The sequence below is a fragment of the Coffea arabica genome, chromosome 1e (assembly GCF_036785885.1).
Source record: "Coffea arabica cultivar ET-39 chromosome 1e, Coffea Arabica ET-39 HiFi, whole genome shotgun sequence".
Classification (NCBI taxonomy): Eukaryota; Viridiplantae; Streptophyta; class Magnoliopsida; order Gentianales; family Rubiaceae; genus Coffea; species Coffea arabica.
In genome coordinates this window covers 45,668,232-45,681,807 of record NC_092311.1, presented here as the reverse complement: position 1 = coordinate 45,681,807, position 13,576 = coordinate 45,668,232, and the positions used below count along the sequence as shown (strand labels likewise).

General features: G+C 37.2%; 2 protein-coding genes and 1 non-coding gene across 6 annotated transcripts; 2 read left to right on the top strand and 1 right to left on the bottom strand.

The window, feature by feature from the left end:
* The first annotated feature begins 409 nt into the window (after positions 1–409).
* LOC113706716 (UDP-D-apiose/UDP-D-xylose synthase 2) lies at positions 410–4,799 on the top strand. Its single transcript, XM_027228670.1, has 9 exons — positions 410–868; positions 1,328–1,420; positions 1,635–1,742; positions 3,267–3,381; positions 3,461–3,594; positions 3,689–3,790; positions 3,871–3,963; positions 4,072–4,207; positions 4,302–4,799. The coding sequence occupies exons 1-9, from the start codon at positions 602–604 to the stop codon at positions 4,412–4,414; spliced, it is 1,161 nt and encodes a 386-aa protein (XP_027084471.1). The 5' UTR covers positions 410–601; the 3' UTR covers positions 4,415–4,799.
* A 955-nt stretch (positions 4,800–5,754) lies between these two features.
* TRNAR-UCU (transfer RNA arginine (anticodon UCU)) lies at positions 5,755–5,827 on the bottom strand. The gene has a single exon. It is a non-coding gene; the product is annotated as a tRNA-Arg (tRNA).
* Positions 5,828–7,245: 1,418 nt separating this feature from the next.
* LOC113706698 (BTB/POZ domain-containing protein At3g44820) lies at positions 7,246–13,006 on the top strand. Of its 4 annotated transcripts, XM_072057970.1 has the most exons (6): positions 7,250–8,325; positions 8,537–8,612; positions 8,935–9,004; positions 9,768–10,979; positions 11,231–11,332; positions 11,901–13,006. In XM_072057970.1, the coding sequence occupies exons 4-6, from the start codon at positions 9,945–9,947 to the stop codon at positions 12,468–12,470; spliced, it is 1,707 nt and encodes a 568-aa protein (XP_071914071.1). In that variant the 5' UTR covers positions 7,250–8,325; positions 8,537–8,612; positions 8,935–9,004; positions 9,768–9,944; the 3' UTR covers positions 12,471–13,006. The 4 variants fall into 4 exon arrangements, with proteins under 4 accessions (XP_027084462.2, XP_071914068.1, XP_071914071.1 ...); XM_027228661.2 differs by lacking the exon at positions 8,537–8,612 and having other exon boundaries at positions 7,246–8,325; positions 11,231–11,316; XM_072057967.1 differs by lacking the exon at positions 8,537–8,612 and having other exon boundaries at positions 7,249–8,325.
* Positions 13,007–13,576: the final 570 nt, after the last annotated feature.

Below are 13,576 nucleotides of genomic sequence, written 5' to 3'. Positions count from 1 at the left end.
TATTTCGCTTGCATCACAGACACATTTCCCAACCTACCTTTTTATATTTCCAACTACTTTTTATCTCACATACATCACATCACAAAAAATGCTACAGTAATTATTCCAAATAATATATTTCAAATAATACACTATCCAAACATGTTTTGGAAACATAATCAAGTACCATATCAAGAAATCATACCCATTTAAGACCAATTATGACCACTAATCAAACAAAACCGTAACCCAGAAAAGTCCAAATATCCAGTACATCGCTCTACATCATCACACGGCGATCTCAGACTCAGAGCGCGTAATCATAATCCCCCACTCGAAATGCTCCCGCGCGTACAGATGAGTTGAAGCTATCCCAATTCCCCATGCCCATAATAATACAAATTGAACGCGAGTAGGGCCATATTCTCTCACAGCCTCTGCCCTCACCTCCCTCCTTTTTTCTGCTTTAAATACAGCCCCTCAGCTTCCCCACCGTTCTCCTCCTCCGTCCACCTCCTTTAATCCATCGTCAAATTTCACACACTCACGCACTCCAATTACACCGTAGCATTTATTAGAACAGAGTAGCGAAACCTAGGGTCAAGGATTTCGGGAAGACGAAATGGCAGGAAGAGTAGATCTGGATGGGAATCCGATAAAGCCGATGACAATTTGCATGATTGGCGCCGGTGGATTCATTGGGTCCCACCTCTGCGAGAAATTGATGTCGGAAACGGAGCATAAAGTCCTTGCCGTGGATGTCTACAGCGATAAGATCAAGCATTTGTTGGAGCCGGCGTCGCTGCCCTGGGCCGGCCGTATCCAATTCCACCGCCTCAATATTAAGAACGATTCCCGCCTTGAAGGCCTCATCAAGATGGCAGATCTTGTAAATTTCTTTATTCTCTTCAGTGCTTGGCATTTTCAATTTCCCCATGTTTTCTATCATGCCTCTGAATTTTCTTTGTCTAGTGATTTTCCGTGATTATTTCCTGTTTTTAAGAGGGAAAACGGGGAAATATGGTTGTTTGCATGCATTTAACTGCTCTTTTTCCTTTTTTATATTGCATATTATGGAAAATTTTGCAGTAATTTTCTTGATTTATTGTTCCGAGTATACTGAATGATAGATGTTAGATCTGAATCTTGGCGGCTGAAAAGATTTGTTTCTCGAGGTTGGTTTATATGCCTTCTGTATTTATAATAGTATATGCAATTGTTTATAGGGGCTTTAGTCTTGAGATAGGGTCAAATACTATTATTAAATGCTGGAATGGTAAATGGGATTTGACTGTTCTGCTGATTTTTTATTTTGTCTTTTCCTTATTGGGTATTTATTGTCATGTAGACTATAAATCTTGCCGCGATCTGTACTCCAGCTGATTACAATACTCGACCTCTCGATACAATCTACAGCAACTTCATTGATGCTCTCCCAGTGGTATGAACTTTGCGTTTTATCGGTACTTCTAGTTATGTTCTTTATTAAGAGGGATGAAAGGTTGGGGCGATGTTGCAATAATCTGATTGAATTGGCTATTTTGAGGCAGCATTGGTTCACATGCTGGGGAACGTTGATGTTACTGTAAAATGGTCTATGGCTTTTGACTTTTTCTTTCGTCTCTTGAAAATGCGGATTTTGTGGCGTTCTGCAGGTTAAGTATTGCTCTGAAAATGGCAAGCGTCTCATTCACTTCTCTACCTGTGAAGTTTATGGGAAAACAATCGGTAGTTTTTTACCCAAAGATAGCCAATTGCGACAGGTGAGGATATGCTTTCAAAACCTTTTTCAGATGTTTGACTAGATGTCCTAAACTAGTGAGTATCATGGATAACTCTCATTTATATGTTGGATGAAATGGGATTAAATATGTCTAGGAATTTTGAGTCACAAAAGGGAATCCTGAGAAGAAGAAAATATCATGTGGTTATTTTGTTTAAAACTGCATCTTATTCTCTGTCTTGGATTGTAAAGTTTATTAACTGTGTATATCATCCAAATCTCTGAGAAAAGGTGTCGAAATTTAGAGATTTTTTTGGAGGCCGTTTGACACATTTATGGAGCTGGCTACTCTTATGATAAATAAAATTTTTGAAAGCATTAAACTATAGATGATTCTTTTGATTTTATTTAGTGATTTCATACTTCCCTGTGGAAACCTTAATTTTCATAAGTAGTAATGTTGGAATGTGAAAATTCTTGTTATGGCATGGATAGGGGTGCATGTGTATCAGGCCCGTTATTTCATGGATTTAGTTGGATCTTAGCTTGGCTGGGACTTCTATATAGTTTCCAGAAGAGGGAAACTTGTTACAAATCAAATATCCATATATTTGACCAGTAAATGAAAAACATGTGGAGGTCAGAATTTACCATTTGTGTGCTGCAAGTTATCTAAGTGAGGTTTTGTTCTGTGGCTTCCATTTAATTTTGAGAAGCTAAGTTGATCTTTTGGGAATCTTGAAGATACATGTTGTGTCTGGGAAATTATTCCAGTCTGAGCTAGGGGATTACGTGTTTGTACCATTGTTGACATTGGTAGTTAGGCAAAGAGGCCAAAACTGAAGTCTTTCAACTATAACTCGAAACATAGGAAGATATTTTTTCTTTACTCTGCTTCTCCATATTTTTATTGTTTCTACTTTGGCTCCTGCATGAATGGCATTGATAGAAGCGATTTTTATTAATAACAGTGGCAAAGAACCTTTAAATAAGATAACAAATGATGTAAATTGCAATTTATAGTTTGCCTTTTAATTTAACTTGATGTTGACTAGTACTTGGCATTTTACTTTCTGTTCAAAATTCTAATACATGTGCTAACATACATGTTTTTGAGTTGCATAGGGTCATCTTTTTTGTACTAGGTGGTTCCAAATGGAAAACCGCATCTTGTTTGTAAAGTTTTTCAAAGAATCTCCCCCTTTCCCCAAGTATGTTTCGTCTCTGGTTCTGCTTTGTCACAATAATCAAACTGAAAATAAAAAATTTTTCAACATCACTTTGGAATCTTGATGGGGCTTGCTGCTCTTTTCTTTTGATCGACTCCAATGAAGACTAGTTTAAGAGCACGCCAATGTGCTGTATGGTAAAATTTGGTTAGTTTATTTCATGTTGCTGAAAATATTAATATGAGCTATTTCTTCTTGCTACATTTTGTCTTAGGTTTCATATTTGGTGCACTTAGTAACCCAGTTTTTTTACTATTACTACTATTTTGGCACTTTGGTAGAGCGAGATTTTAAGCGGTGGAAATCCATTGAGTCTTTTCTGCTTTATGAAATAGGATCCTGCTTATTATGTTCTCAAGGAAGATACCTCCCCTTGCATTTTTGGTTCCATTGAGAAGCAGAGGTGGTCCTATGCATGCGCAAAGCAATTAATTGAGAGATTGATCTATGGTGAGCTACCTTTTTGTTGATCTGTCTTTTCAATATTAGATACTGCACTGGATATTTCTGACTTGGCCTTGCAATGCAGCTGAGGGTGCTGAAAACGGTCTTGAGTTTACCATTGTTAGGCCCTTTAACTGGATTGGTCCTAGAATGGATTTCATACCTGGAATTGATGGGCCCAGTGAGGGTGTTCCAAGAGTTCTGGCATGCTTTAGTAATGTTAGTCTCATTTCTTGTTTTCATGTTGGTAGTCTGTAATTTTTTTGTGGTTGTCCTATCTCTTAACCATATTCTACCATTTCTTTTTCTTCAGAATCTATTGAGGCGTGAGCCCCTAAAACTTGTTGATGGAGGCCAATCACAGAGAACCTTTGTTTACATTAAAGATGCAATTGAAGCTGTTCATCTGATGATTGTATGTTGGCTTTGGTGTCATTTTGGTTTGTTACACATGTTATTGTTGAATTTGGATCTGAGTGGTTTACTTTTGCTTAGGAAAATCCTGCTAGGGCAAATGGTCAGATTTTCAATGTGGGTAATCCTAATAATGAAGTTACAGTCAGGCAGCTAGCTGAAATGATGACAGAGGTATATGAATGATGTTTGTCATAGAGTGTTTTATCATTAATTTTGTGTTTGTTTTTGTGATTTGTCTATATTTTGAATTCCTTACCATCTTCTACCCACATTCGGCAGGTTTATGCAAAGGTTAGTGGAGAGCCTCCACTAGAAGCGGCTACCATAGATGTAAGCTCCAAAGAATTTTATGGTGAAGGTTATGATGATAGTGATAAAAGAATTCCTGATATGACTATAATCAACAAACAACTGGGTATGAACTTCTTGTTTTCCTGTACTTCTGTTAAATTTCTTGTCACTGAGGATTCACTGAATTTGATTGTCAATGTTTGTTGGATGATTTCCAGGATGGAATCCCAAAACATCTCTCTGGGATCTACTTGATTCCACCCTTACCTATCAACACAGGACATACGCTGAGGCTATCAGAAAAGCAATTTCAAAGCCTGTTGCAAGTTAAGAAACAGTATAGTGTGGTTCTTTCTCAAGTGCTGCTTGTTGGCAGGTCTTGCAATTCTTTCTACGGATCTGTTGAGTATATCTATATGGTTCATTGTCATATAGGCCACATTTTTTCACTTTCAAAGTGTTACTAGTCCATAGCGTGCAGTTACAAGGAACATGAAACTCAATGTTGGTCTTAAGGGCGGGATTTTAGTAGGAAGACTTGTGATGCTTTATCTAAGACACTTTGGAGAACTATAGAAGGATAGATGTACTGTTTGTAATTTGTGGTCACTCATCTGCTGCTTAATGCATACCACAACTATACGGGATCATGTTGTATCATTTTGTTCTGCCTCTTCAGGCTTCATTTCCCTAATATATTATTCTTTTTGTGACTATTGGCCCTTTTCTTATTTACGAAGAGGCTTGCGATCAGTTTTACTTGTCAAGGTATTGAAGATGCTTCTCAGCATTAAAATGATATACCGGCAGTAAACGGTCCATTACCATGGTGAATGAGTGCTGAGGTTTGGGTTTTAGCTGGGGTCTTTGTTATCAGCTCATGACCTCTCAAGGCTTATGATAAGTGTAATAACCATCGCGTTTGCAAATGCTCTTAAAGAATTGCCAACAAATAATGTAGGCTATTTGCCTTGACTTGATTAAAGGCTTAAGAAGACCTTGGTAGAAGCTTTGTGCATTAAAAGATGCTTTACCGTTCTTCAAACCTAGTCTACTGAAAAGCATGTGATGGTTCAAGGCGATTGGAATTAGTTAGTACTTGGCCTTTTGTTTTGCCTATTTCTGTGCTACACTACCAATCGTTCGTTAGACAAACTATTGTTGCCTACTTAGTGTTGGCACCATCGATTTTTTAAGTTTCATAAAGATGTAAAATGCTTGCCATGGATTTTGGTCTGAGCTTTTAATTTGATCCAAAACCATCCATGCTACTGCAATGTACTCCTAAGTAAGAAGGTGTTAGGAAGCAACTCTCTCTCTCTCTCTCTCTATATATATATATATATATATATACACGCACACATAGAACTAAAGCATGTATCTCTTGATTTAAAATCAGATGGCTACTAATTTTCCTTGTCATATGTTAAATCATGCTTTACCAATTTGATTACCACTTGTCAGATATATGCTGTATCTCTGGGTTATCACATAAACATTTCGCCTCATTCACGATCGAATATTTCTGTTGGACAGAATCTGTAAAATTACAAAACACAAAAAATAAAACAGAACACAGATCTATGCCACCAACTTTATCACGAAAGGCCCTGAAACATCTTGGTCCAGTTTTAGATAACGCATCCATGAAAGTCCCGAAAAATACAAAGACACGCCTGGTGGGACTCGAACCCACAATCGTCTGATTAGAAGTCAGACGCCTTATCCATTAGGCCACAGGCGCTTTGGTTGTTTCTTCATATCTATAATCATAGTTTTATAGTGTGATAAGCCGTTGGACATGGAAAATCCAATTGAGTTTAATAAATTCACAATCTCTTGTAAATACTATACGAGTACATGAAAATAAAAAAAAAATTGCTTTGAATAGAAATTCACGGCAACAATCTATGATCAAGATGTATTTCCAGTATGAGGGTTTATAACTTCGAATTGCAGTTTAGCCTCTTCTTCACATTATTTTCTCACTAAAGGAAAGTGTCACCTTTTGCTTTTTGCCAAAGATTTTCGCGCAGGTACGGTAACTTTTATTAAAGAATTATTTTTTTAATATACCGATAGTGTATATATTATTGAACTTGAAAAATATGACAATTAGTTTTAATTTTAATTTGAAATTTATGTTTTGTATATGTGCACGTACCCAACCCCACTAATGTATACATAGTTTTTTTTTATGCATAATATATACATATCTTTTTTAAAATGAATTGTATTACATAATCAGTATATAAAAGTTTAATCTTTTTCTAAAATGGATTGGAATGCAACTCTCCACCATTAATTGTTGTTTCATGGCCTCTTCATTTCATATTCATGATCCATTTAGGTGCCTTGTTCGAGTCTCCCTCTCCTGCTTTTCATCTTTCTTTCTAATTTTGTCTTTGACTAGTTAACTATAACTACGGAATGGCAATGAATGAAAAGTTTTCAAGATAGTATACATACAAAACATACATATACATTCACATTTATTGACCTCTTACATTTAAATACTTATCTTATGTAATTTTATTTTTTCAAGAAATTAACACTTGAAATCTATCTTTGCAAGCTTTTGGTGAAGTAATACTTGAATTCTATCCTAACAAATGTCCATCGAGACAAATCCCATACTAAATGGCTTTTGATAAAAGTAAGTATTGAGCATTTATATCTGTAACTTTTTGCTTATGTTTAAGACAATTGACACTAATTTACTTTTCCAATTGTAGAAGTATTCAAATCCGCCTCGCTTGCTATTTTTATGAGTTTTTGTAAAAAAATAAATTGTAACGATTTGATGAATGTGAGATAAAAAGGTGATCGAAAATGTATTCACGAAAATATGTCTAATAGAATAGGTGATTGAAAAATATGTTCACGAAAAATATAAAAACTTTTCTACAGAAAACCCTAATCCAAACAAGGCCAACTAGAAAGCATAATCAGAATTCTCAATCTTTACCATCTAACTACAGACAGATGAATTGAATATAATGACAGACTTCATAGTACTCATTCTTTACTGTCGAATTGCACATGATAGAACATAACGAAGCACTTGAGCATCTTCTAATCACAAAATTTTGCTTTACACTGCCTTCAAAAGAAAGCAAAGCTAACCCAAAGAATTTCTCATGCCAACACACAATTTACTAATTTAGCACCATTTCACGTGGGGGTGGCCACCAACAAAGCCACAATCACTCCCGAAAAGAAAAGAAAAGAAAAGAAAAAAAAGACCACAATTATACCAATCACAACAATGTCCCAATCAGAAAAAATCCATGAAATAATAACACCACCACGTAGGCATCAATTATCAGACAATCTCATTAGTAATTCCACCACCCACAGGACACAAGCCCGCACCGCTCGTTGGATTCACCTCGATATTCCCTCGAACGCTTTCCCTGTTTTTCCTTCCGACCATCTGTTCGACAAAAAGCGTGACCCAACTCCACACACGCTTATTATTATTCTACTATTCCCCCACCTCTCCGCTTCCTCTCTCATATCATTTGTCATGTCCCCTTGTCCCTCTTTTAATCCTCTGCCGGCCTAAATTCTCTCAAAATTAGATTATCTGAAGGGGTCAAACCCGAAGTTATAGCAATGGGCCGTGGGATAAAGCTCGAAAATTTGTGAAAACGATGCTTTTCTCCGCCGGTTGCGTGTCTTGGCTTGTGGGTTCTCTATATGTATGTTTTTTTTGGGAGTGTATTAAAGTAACGTGTGGAGTATGGACCATGCTGTTGCTGTCTTGTGTCTTGTAGGGGATATCAAGAGCAGTGAGCTAGTCTTTTTGTGTGCAAGAATTACTGGGGACTCAGTGGCTTAGCTGTAAAGTGGTGCGAGAAAGGGAAAGAGAGAACCCTGAACGTAAAAATGATTACTTTGATTGATTTGTGCTCAGAATTTACTTAATTTTGGAGGGGTGATTTGGGTTTGACTCATTTTGACTCTGTTCTTGTGGTTGCTATGGTTGGTGGCCTGCCCTGACTTTATTCTTTAGGATGGGGTTTATTTAATTTAATCTGGTGATAGGACTTATCTGGTCCTCTGATGCTTCTTATTCAATTCAAAAGAGAGCGAAAAACAGAGGAAGAGAGTTAAATTGGACTGAACTGATTGACTAATTGTTCTTATAGAGGAGAAGGTCTGTTGAGTCCTCAGGGGGGGCATTGATATGGCTCCTGCAGCAAAAGTTACTGGTTTCCGCCGTGAAGGCAATGACTGGTATGCTTCTGTCTATTACTTAATTGCTTATTTATGTTAGATTCTTGATAAAAAATCATATGTGAAGGCATCAGCTCCGGGACTTGTTCAAGTTATTTGCTTTGATCCTGTCAATAATCATCATGTTCTTTAACACTATAGAATTAGCCTTTGGCATCCAAATATAGTAGATATAGATTGTGGTGAATTGTGGAACTTGTTATATTTGCAGTGCCTCCATTATTACGCATGATTGGGATCAAGGAATAGGAATTCAGTTGTGGCTCTTATAGCCTGATTGTCCTTGGGTAAATATCCTGACTGTCCTTGTTCAGTTCAGTTACCTGTCGCAAATATGGTTTATAGTTCAGAATAAGATTTGAATTTATTGAACTGCCTGTACACGAATTGGTGTCAGAGTGAGGAATGTGAAGGAGGCATGATTATGAGCAAAAACAATTGCTATCTCTCTTATTGAAGTTGGAACTTGAGTTTAATCGTCATTCTTCATTCCCTGACATGTAGTAGGATGCCGAACATGTTTTGACTTTACATACGTTACACACACTTACCTGGTACATGAGCTTTAAATCAAATTAAATCGATTTTGATTTATAATGAACTTCACAGGTTCTATAATGCAACTCTACCAAGTGACATAACTGTGGTGGTAGATGGTGTTAACTTCCATCTTCACAAGGTATTTCTTATTCTTTGTGCATCTGGAAATATATGAGATCTATTTTTGTATTTTGTTGTTCTTTTGGTGGTACTTTTTCTGTTGTTCATCTTGAGTTGGTTACTGATGTAGTGCCATTTGTATCTGAGTAGGTCGAAGGCAATGATCTTGTACTGTGTTAAACTTCTCACATCAAAGCATATTGACCTTTCCAATTCCCTAGGTGTTTAATCATATTGATAAATGTCTGCTTTTGCATGTCCATTGCTTTTAGAACGTGACTGTCAGTTGATTATTTTGCAATTTTGCAATTACTATGAATCTCTTTCTGACATTTTGTTTGTTACATGTATGAAGTTCCAATGTCCCGCCTTTTAGCAACAAAAGTGTTTCTTCTCTAAAACAATTTGTGAGGACTCCAAGGATGTTGTCTTGTTTGAAATGACTGCGATCTCTCTATAAATCAGTACACTGTTTTTTTTTTTAATAGCTCATTTCTTTGTGTTTTAGCACCTCTGTTCATTAGGTTCTTAAGTGGTTTTAGAATTTTAATAATTTTTTTTTAAATTTAAATTTCGCCTTCTTCTTGCTTAATGCACAACTGTTTTCCTCTTCTGTGGCTTGAGGGGAGGGGTCAGTACTAATTTGAGTTGTGTGGGATTTCTTTGACTTTTTCCTTGGAATTGCTTTTTTCTTCTCTTTTAATCCTCATTTTCTTTGCTTTTTTTTTTTTTTTGTAGTTTTCTTAATCATGAGGATAATATTAACTTTTCTTTGTCTCCAGTTTCCACTGGTATCAAGATGTGGGAGGATTTCCAACATAATCGAAGAATCTGAAGAATCCACTGATGGGAATTTCATCACAACTTTTGAAGACTTCCCTGGTGGCAGTGAGACATTTTTGGTCATAATAAAATTCTGTTATGGTGGGCGGGTGGAATTTACAGCAAGAAACATAGTAATGGTATATTGTGCAGCGGACTACCTTGAAATGACAGACGAGCATGGAGAAGATAACTTATTGTCAAAGTCAGAAGGTTTCTTCCACAATAATGTTTTAAAGAACTGGAAGGATTGCCTTTTGGCTCTCCAAAGTTGTGAACCAGTAATTTCAAGAGCAGACAAGCTGCAAATTGTCAGTAGATGTTTAAATGCTGTCTCTGTGATGGTTTGTACAGATCCTAGTCTCTTTGGATGGCCTATGTTGATGTATGGTAGTTTACAGAGCCCTGGGGGTAGCATTCTATGGAATGGAATCAATACAGGTGCAAAGATCCAAAGTACCATGGAATCAGACTGGTGGTATGAAGACATTTCATATCTGAGTGTGCATTTGTTTGAGAGGTTGATTCATACAATGGAAGGAAAAGGTATAAAACCAGAAAATTTAGCAGGTGCTATAATGCACTACTGCAGAAAGTACCTTCCTGGTTTGGGCAGATGGCAGGGTGGACAGAGTGGTAAACCCAGAACTGTTGCAAGTTTCAGCATGACTCCAGCTGCCGTTGACCAAAAGGTTCTTTTAGAAAGTGTTACAAAGCTGCTCCCTGAAAAAAAGGGGACATTGTTTTGCCGATTTCTGTTAGGGCTTCTACGAGTAGCATTGATATTGGGTGTCAATCATACATGTCAGGACTCTTTAGAGAGAAGAATAGGGGTGCAACTGGATCAAGCTACTCTAGATGGTCTACTGATACCATGTTACTCAGACTCTGATACATTATACAATACTGATTGTGTAGAGCGAATGATTCATCATTTTATGTCTTCTGAATCGAGGCTAACTTCTCTATCCCCATCATCTTTTGATCTAGAAACATCTCCATCATCAGGACCATTGAAGAGAGTGGCAAAGTTGGTAGATGGATACATTGCTGAGGTTGCTTCTGATGTGAACCTGAAACCCAACAAAATGCGTTTGCTTGCAGAAGCCTTGCCAGAATCTTCAAGATCTTTGCATGATGGATTGTACCGAGCGCTGGATATTTACTTAAAGGTAACAATAAGTTCACTGCTGCTTATCAACTTGTGTGTCACGTAAAATTTGTGAATTAATTGCTGGTAACTTAGTTTTATTAATGGAATGTCGTGCAACTCCAAAGCAGTTTCCTTTTTCTCCTTTATGTTAGGAGTTCTGCATAATGATGTGTTTCTGACTTTCTGTGGTACTGCATGACTTGTGTATAAATTACTTGCAAAATCCTTTTGCATTTGATACACAGCAATCAACTTAATTCAGTCCTTTAGGACCTTTATGATCCAGATGAAGCTGAGTTTTGCTTAGGAAAAGAAAAAGGAAATGAAAGTGCGATGGACGACAGTTTGGCTGACAGGTTCTCTCATATTAAAGTAATTTTTATGTTCGAAGTATTTGCAGTCAACTGAATTAAAGTGCTGTCTATAGTCAAAGAAGCTCCCCAAATGATGTGAACAAGTCATGTTCTTGTTCTTGGAAAATTGGGCTCTAGAAAATGATTTTTCTTAGTTCGTATCATTATTTCCTCTTCAGCTTTCTGATTACAGCACATCTTAAATTGCTAGAGGCTTCCTTATAATTCAGTTCTTATTTCTGAAGCAGTTGTAATTTTCTTCAAAAGACCAGAAAATGTTATTTTAGTTAATTGTTTCAGCTTTTGTTTGATTTCATTGCAAAGAGACTGTTTATTTTTCTTAAACTCGTGATCTCCAATTGGGGACATTTATGAATATGTCTAGTTTGTAACAGTTCCCTTGTGATTTTGTGTTATGTTTTAGCCTTCACTTGATATATGCAGTGCGTCTTGGCTACACATGCGTATAACATGCTTCAACACAGATACACGCAGTTTTCTGTGTACCTGCTATTTATACTCCTACAAAGGTGACCAACAAAGCCTCTTATTATCCTAATGTAGAACATTCTCATGAACTTGTACAGGAACACCCTTGGCTTCCTGAGAAAGATAAGGAACAGCTATGCAACATTATTGACTTTCGGAAGCTGTCCATTGATGCTTGTGCTCATGCATCTCAAAATGAAAGGTTGCCACTCAGAGTTGTTCTTCAAGTGCTGTTCTTTGAGCAGTTGCAGCTGAGGGCAGCTCTTGCCGGCTGCCTCCATGTCTTGGATGCTGAAACTGCTCCTCCTGTTCCAATGACTGTCCCGAGTGACATGGCGGGTCAGATTCTCCAGAGAGATGGGTGGATGACAGTTGCTCGTGAGAACCAGGTATTAAAAGTAGACATGGAAAGGATGAGATCTAGAGTTGGAGAGCTTGAAGAAGAATTCACTAAAATAAAGCAAGAGATGAAAAGGGTGGCAAAGTCATACAGCTCTATCAGTTCTCCTCGTTTCATTGCAAGGAGGATGGGATGCAATCTGCTTCCCCAGTCTTCAGAAGCTCAAACAGATGTTGTTGAAAGTACAGCGCCTACTCCTAGGGCATCAGGTGAGCATGGAAGACTTTCCCTTCAGTCAAGACACCGCAAAAGTTTCTCTTTGTTTTGAAAAATCGTGACATTACCAAGTCTTCTTAGATACCCTGATAGTAACCCTGGAAGGTTGGGTCTGAGCTCGTTTCTCATGATATAATGTGTATATTGAGGTGCCAAGTCATTCGCTGTCAAGATGTTCTTTGACTTTTGAAGGCTTGAAGGAGGTACTGATTTGGTGAAATATAATGCAATTTTCTTGGAAAAGGAAGGAAGGATAATTTGAAGACAAATTAGTATTCGTTCTCAAAAAGTTTGGCTGACATTCCGTTCTCAACATTAGTATAGGCGAGTAAATACATTAAGTCGACTCTAGAGAGGGAAAAAAGGAGGTATATCATTTATAGTTTTCAGATTCTTTTGGGTTCATACATGTACAGCTCCATTTGATAGGATGTGATTTTGTAAGCAGGTGAAATTTTGGTTGATTTGGACAGAAACTCTGTCCAAGTCAATTGATCCCTATGTCTGAAATGTAGTAACAATCTAGTGACATGTTCATCTCATGAAATTTTCAGATTAAAAAAGTAAATAGTCAAGCTGCTTAACCCATGTAAATTCTTGGTTTACATCCAACTCGCATGCCTAGCAAATTAGTCGATGTTGCTGTGTATGCTTTTGTTCTCTTTGTTTCGCTAATGTATAGCACCACGGTAAGTTTTATCAGCAATCACATGGTAAAGTTGCTTCAGGCACCGAGAAAGATGAAAATTCAAAGGCTTTTCTTGCTTGTTTATCTTAGTTATGCTGTCTAAGCTTTGAGGCGAAAATCGGAGAGGCAAAATGCTTCTGGAGATGTTTATATTAGGAACTGACAATGCTAAGGACGGGGATCAAACAAGTTCTGATGCAATGCTGTGACTTCTGAGCATGTCCCTCTATGAACACAATTAGGATGAATGCAAAATGTGTCCTGATATTGCAGTTGCTGCTTATGCTTATGGAGGCTAATTTACATTAATAGTTATAATATTCTGACATTGGAGTAATACAACAAGAATAAGTTGAAAACAAGACTCTATATATTGTTCTCCTCTTCTTTGTAAAAAAAAGATTCTGTGTGTATTGTTAGGGGTTTGGAAGTAGGAAGCATTTATGAGAACAGGGAAGGAGGAAAAGGAG